This window comes from Pyxicephalus adspersus, chromosome 5 (assembly GCF_032062135.1).
Source record: "Pyxicephalus adspersus chromosome 5, UCB_Pads_2.0, whole genome shotgun sequence".
In the NCBI taxonomy this organism is placed as follows: Eukaryota; Metazoa; Chordata; class Amphibia; order Anura; family Pyxicephalidae; genus Pyxicephalus; species Pyxicephalus adspersus.
The window spans coordinates 65355401-65361400 of NC_092862.1; the positions used below are offsets into that span (position 1 = coordinate 65355401).

Genomic DNA, 6000 nt, shown 5'->3' on the forward strand with positions numbered 1-6000 from the left:
TTTAGCTTTCTGACCTAATAGAAAAATACACCCCTATCCGCTCTCTTCGCTTCTCCAATGACCTACTAATGACTTCCTCTCACATAACCTCATCACATGCTCGGCTTCAAGACTTTTCTAGAGCAGCCCCGACTCTCTGGAATGGTCTTTTACGTCCTTTTCGGCTTGCTCGTTCTTTCTGTTCCATTAAAAGAGCACTTAAAGCCCATCAACTCCTATTTAATGTACAGCACGGCGAAATATGTTTGCGCTATATAAATACTGTTTATTAACAAAAATATTTACTCCTATGTTCGGGTTGATAGGATGGATCTGATTATTCAATAAATCATATTGATTTACTCATCTCTCTGTCACTCCATGTCAATACACCACAATACAGTTGACTGGTTTGTTGTTTTGATTCTCCTTTCCCCATTGTTGGCTTGGTTGTATAGGGGATTGTAAAGCATTTTACTAAGTGGAGTTTGGGTACATACACCTCTTACATTAAAATACATGTATTATTAAAAGGAAATGTTTGCAGTTTTATATCTTCCTAAAGTTTAGCTTTAATATATTATTCCTTGAAATCAAAGTTTTGTTAAAAGTCCTCCTTATTGCACATATTTAAGAGATTAAAGAATCAAGGAAGACCTATCCCTTTTAAAAGCGGAAAGACTACATGCACATACTACTGGTTTTTGTGTCAGATAGAAGCATATGTGTTAAAACCCCCAAGTTCTGCTGTGCTGCAAAAACCTCAGAGCTTCGGGTAAGGGGAATCTTCTTTGAAAACTAAGAGACATGAAAACCGCTACATACCGCAGCAGAGAGCAAACTGTAATTATAGCAAATACACATGGGACCTAGAATTGGAAAGCACCTGACTTGTTCTAGAAGGCATTCATAAAAGATCTGAAACACTTTATTTTATTAAAAAGTAAAATATTACTTTTGTGGTAATCACACAGCTAATACATATTTGTATTCTACATTATGTTGTTTCATAATACTATTGCCACCTGGTTTAGCTTTACTACCTTCCAGATCGCCTTCATTCTAACAGGATACTGACAATTAATTTGATTCAATGCTGTGTCGCCATGCAAAAGGTGACACGTAAAACTGCATTACTGATCAACCAATATGAAATCCTCTGTGCTGTAAAGTAAAATTGTGTAAAACATAAATATGCATTTAGGGTCCTTTCACACATTTGCATTCACAGATGCATGCATCTCACATGTTGCATTGCACCCCAATATACCACAGAGCTGTGCGCTGCCAAAAAGAGTGCAGGGATCAAACTGTGGTATGTTCATGTAAATGGGCTGTCCCAACACAGTGAATTGTAAAATGTGAAGTGTAGCGGCACATATCTGTAAACTGGCCTTTAAATTGTACTGTACTGCATATTTGGAATTCTGTTTAAATGATAACTTCACTTTTAAGCAAAGTGCAGTTATACTTTTTAGACCCTCTCTCTTACCTACATTACCTACCCTCATTCCACAGATGCATACTTACCAAGATCTGATAGCTGTGGTCCCTCTGTTTACACTCGACATTGTCCTAGTTATGTGCCTGCACATAGAATTCAATGTGGCTGTGTCCCAATGCATGTAGAGAGTGCTTCATAAAAGTCTATGGGATTGTAATGTGCAGGCACTACTGGGGACAACACTGAATGCAAACAAATAGTGGAACCCCACCTTCTTGATCTCGGTAAGTATGCTACTGTGAAGGGTAAGTTAGTTTAGGTCAAGAAAGGCGCTAAATGATGGCTGCATTTGAAAGGACAGTTATCCTTTAATGTGAGAAAAAAAAACATATGTGATGCATTTTGTCACCTGAATCAGCATAGCAGTATTTGTTTTTCTCTACTGTAACATCATCATGGTAAAACAGTTACTTTTTGACTTCCTCTATCGAACCAAACTGTACAGCCAAAGTACAAGTTACAGTTATATGAAGTCTTCATGTCAGCTACTAAATTATGCGAGCAACAATCAAATCAGATGGCATTAACTGTAGTGGATTGGTTGAAAGTAAAGTTGCCTGTAGTGACCACGTCAGTGTAATGACACTCCTGCAGCATTGTATTATTTTGGAGGTCACTAAATGTCACTAAACTCTGCTGCTGGTGCTCAGGGTTTTGCCATAATGTTCTAATACGTAAAATATATTCAGACATTGTGGCAGAATTGAGCCTCTAGAAACACCTTGGCTTCCTGACTCTGGGACAAATAGACATATCCTAATTTATGATCCAGCGCTCACTGTAGCCTGTCACCAGGTAGAAAGTCTTTCTACCATTGGAACTTTTTTTCCCCCACACACCTGGATAAATAGAGCTTCAGTAGATTTTGGTGAAATCTGAAAAAAACAATAGAATACGTTATCTGCCTGAAACACAACCCCCAATCTGTTGGGGTTGATTTACTGAAGTAGCTCAGGCTTTTCAGCTAGAAATGTGGTATAATTTAATTCTGCCAAGCATACCCAATCTTGTACAAAGAAATATTCCAGATACGTGTACAGTACATGATCGGATGACTAGGGCCAGCAGAGCTTCACCTCAATCACTACATTAAGTGAATTATTCCTTGCAGAGTGATAAAGTGAACAACCCCAAACTTCTTTATAAATCAACCCCATTAGTATATAATTATTGTTTAAATGTTGATCCCACAAAGTCCAGGTAAATCTAAAATTGTTTTTCTGTCTAAATACTGTTATCCTTCACTTTTACCTGGTTATCCTGTTTGCAACACATGTCCTGTGCTAGGATACAACACTCACTCCCTGTATTGTTTCTATTGTCCCCCTAGGATGGGCATTGTGTTATTACTACAGAATACTTCCTCTTCAGCTTCATACCAGGGTGAGAGGTGTCCTGCAGTCCTAACACATTTCCTAATAACATTGTTTGAGATATTACTAAAGAGTACAGAGGACACAGAGAAACACTAGGATTCTTGCAACAATTTTTTTTTTTGCACCTATTGAACAGATATAACAATACTTTCAGTGGTGTATTTTCAGACCAAAAGGTAGTAAGTATGGCAAGTTTGTGTTGGGGTTTCCATAAACTTTAGGTTACACGGTTTCACAGTTTATCTAAAACATTATATTAGTTATGGTTGGTTTGACACAGGTGGACTCAAACACACACTGAAGAATTTTACACTGTTGCTATGCAATATTAACATTTTATAGATGATCTATGTACAAAACTTTTCTGCTGCCTGCTATTGATGGGAGAATGTTTTTCTTTGTTTTCATGTGTACTGATGACCCATGTGTTACTTTGGTCTGAAGTGGAAAAGATTGAGCATCCTTTTTCAGATCACTAGATTGCTCATAACAGTATAGAAATGAATTTGCTGAGCATGCAGAACATTTAAATTTGGGAAAAGGAATGAAGGTGAATAGTAAGAAATAGAATGAAATTGGGTCTTCAGTTTTACTATGAATAGTGATGTTAGAACCTTTTTTGTGCTTCATTTTCTTCTAACTTGAAAACAGAGAAGTTGTAAGTTTAGCTTAGCTGTGTTTATGACCTGCGAGAGGTACATAGAGATGCAAAAAGTAAATTCTAAAAAGCTGCAAAATTGGTCAAATGTTTTTTTTCCAAAAAACAGGTATATGAAATATTCAGGTATTATTTCTACCTAAATGTCTTAAATAAATTGTATGGTACTGAAATTCTGTATTTTGACATACTGTCTGTTGCATTATTAATTAGATTTTTTTGCATTAGCTATGCCAGTCTGATGTTCTACATCAGATGTTTTTATATAGGGAGTATACATGACCCTTGAGTTAGAGCACCAAAAATGTATTTTTTGTACAATACTGAATATGCAAACAAAAGTGGAGGTCGACTTTAGGCACCAGGTAACATCCAATTAACATTGACACTAACTATACCTAGATTACAAGTTTTGATTGCACAAAAACAAAAATCTTATTTGTAGTTGCCTGCTGTATTTTATAAAAATATGACATCCTTATTTACTTTAGCTTCCTCTGTTGCTAGCTATCTTTATGTAAAGTAAAACTATTATACTGGACTGGGTAATGATGATTTATTTATTTATCTGGTGAATGCGGCACTGTGAATCTTTGGGCATTAGGCTTATATATCAGTGAAATTACTTTTTCACCTCTAGTGAATATCACATTCACTGCTTAATAAATACACCTGGATGGTTTTAAAATTCATATAGAACAATACATGTAGGATGTGTTTTTATAAAAATTTTTATTTCCCTTCATCCTAAATATGCTTTTATTCATGATATCCTTTTAGCACCGAACATGGTTGAAGGAGACATATGGAGACAGTCCTTTCTCGGATGAAGAGGAAGCCAAGCAACTTATTGCTAAACATAAGCAGAGGGAGGAAGAGTCCAGCGCTGCAAGTTCGAGCAGACAGTGGAGCAGTCACTTAACTTCTCTCTCTTCTATGGCATACAGCAATTACACTACAGAGACATAAGTTTTTATTGAAGCACGTGTATTTACTGTCTAAATTAAGTCACCACTAAAAAGTATATAAGCAGACACCACATTGGTGACTAACAATTGATACAGAAGAGGTTAGATATGAGTTATGAGAGGTCTTATGAACGCAAATTAATGTCCCTGGAAAGATGAGAAATGCATTGTTGAATTGCAATATAAGTCTAGATTTATTCTAGTCTGTCACAGGAAGGGGGTGAGTGAGTGAGTTCCACTACTTTTGTGAATTCTTGGCATTCTGGCACTTTATTACGTATTTTCCTGACACGGATTTCTCCCTGAAAGCTTTGATATGAGTAAGCACTGTACTATGGCTTTTACTGTGCTTCTGTTTTTAACATATATTTTAACATTTTCTACCTCAATTTGCCATTAGTTTGTAAATTTACCAAGCTGAACCACTTCCCAATTGCATCCTTAAACAACAAAAATGTTAAGCGGAAATTTCTCAGGTCGTACAGTGTCAAGAGTGATGGTATTACTGTTCTTCTCCAAGACCAATCTGAAGTTTATGTAATTGGTGCCACAATAGACTCAGGTAATGTTGAAGTCAAGTGTTCTTTACTCTATTGGCTGATTTTAAAAGGATACCAGTTCTTGTAAAAGTAAAGGTGACTATATAATCTCTTTATACTAAAGGAGTTCCTGTATTGAGATTATGCTCTTTATATAATACACAAGAACGTTGTTTAAAAACATATCTAAGTAAACGTAGCCCACCACGCTTGGAATTGTAGCGAGTGTCATGTGAACATAAAACTGTGGGATAGTACCATCATTAGAGACCATTTTATGTATTACTACTTTTGTGGTTACCAAGAACTTATGCTTAAAATGGCAGGGAAATAACACGTGCTAGTTAGGACTTTGCACAATGCTATGTAGAATACTGAAGATGGCAAGGCCACATTTCCAGACTTGATAATGATTAGGAATGTTGCTGTACTCTGATCAGTCGTATGCCATCTTGGGGTCCTTCATCATTAGATTAAGGAACATATATGGCAATTTGATCAGACGTATAAGGCTTTGTAAAGAAACTTGAACTGGGCATCAAGAATACCTTTTCTTTATGTGCTTTGTGGTTATTAAAATGATAAGATACATATATTCCTCTGAATTGTTTCTATATAAATACAAGCCATGTTAAAACGTTTTTACATTCCCACTGCTATACATGTGGACTGTTATTGTGTGATTTTTTTCATATAGAAAAGGTGGTTCAATAAAAATAAATCTGTATTATACAAATGTGTGGACTGTTTTTTCACTTCACCTGCATTATGATTTTTTTGTCTACATAAAACTACTTATCCTATGTCTAATATATTTGGCAGGAATGACCTTCTAATGTAGATGTAAGCCTTAACCACATGACATTTTGTGTGACGTGCTGTGTATAATTAAACAAAGGCCATTTTTAAAATGCATACTATTTTCACCCTTTTTTCACTTTTTGTTGAATCTTAGTGCTTTTGATCTCCTGTAGTC

The 6000-nt window shown here is 35.9% G+C and overlaps 1 protein-coding gene across 1 annotated transcript in view; it reads left to right on the top strand.

The window, feature by feature from the left end:
- DUSP22 (dual specificity phosphatase 22) overlaps nucleotides 1-5760 on the top strand; it is a 54357-nt gene extending 48597 nt beyond the window's left edge. Inside the window, exon 7 of the mRNA XM_072411786.1 lies at nucleotides 4298-5760. Within this exon, the coding sequence (XP_072267887.1) occupies nucleotides 4298-4486 (189 nt within the window). The 3' untranslated portion in view covers nucleotides 4487-5760. The remainder of the gene's footprint in view (nucleotides 1-4297) is intronic.
- The last annotated feature ends 240 nt before the right edge of the window (nucleotides 5761-6000 follow it).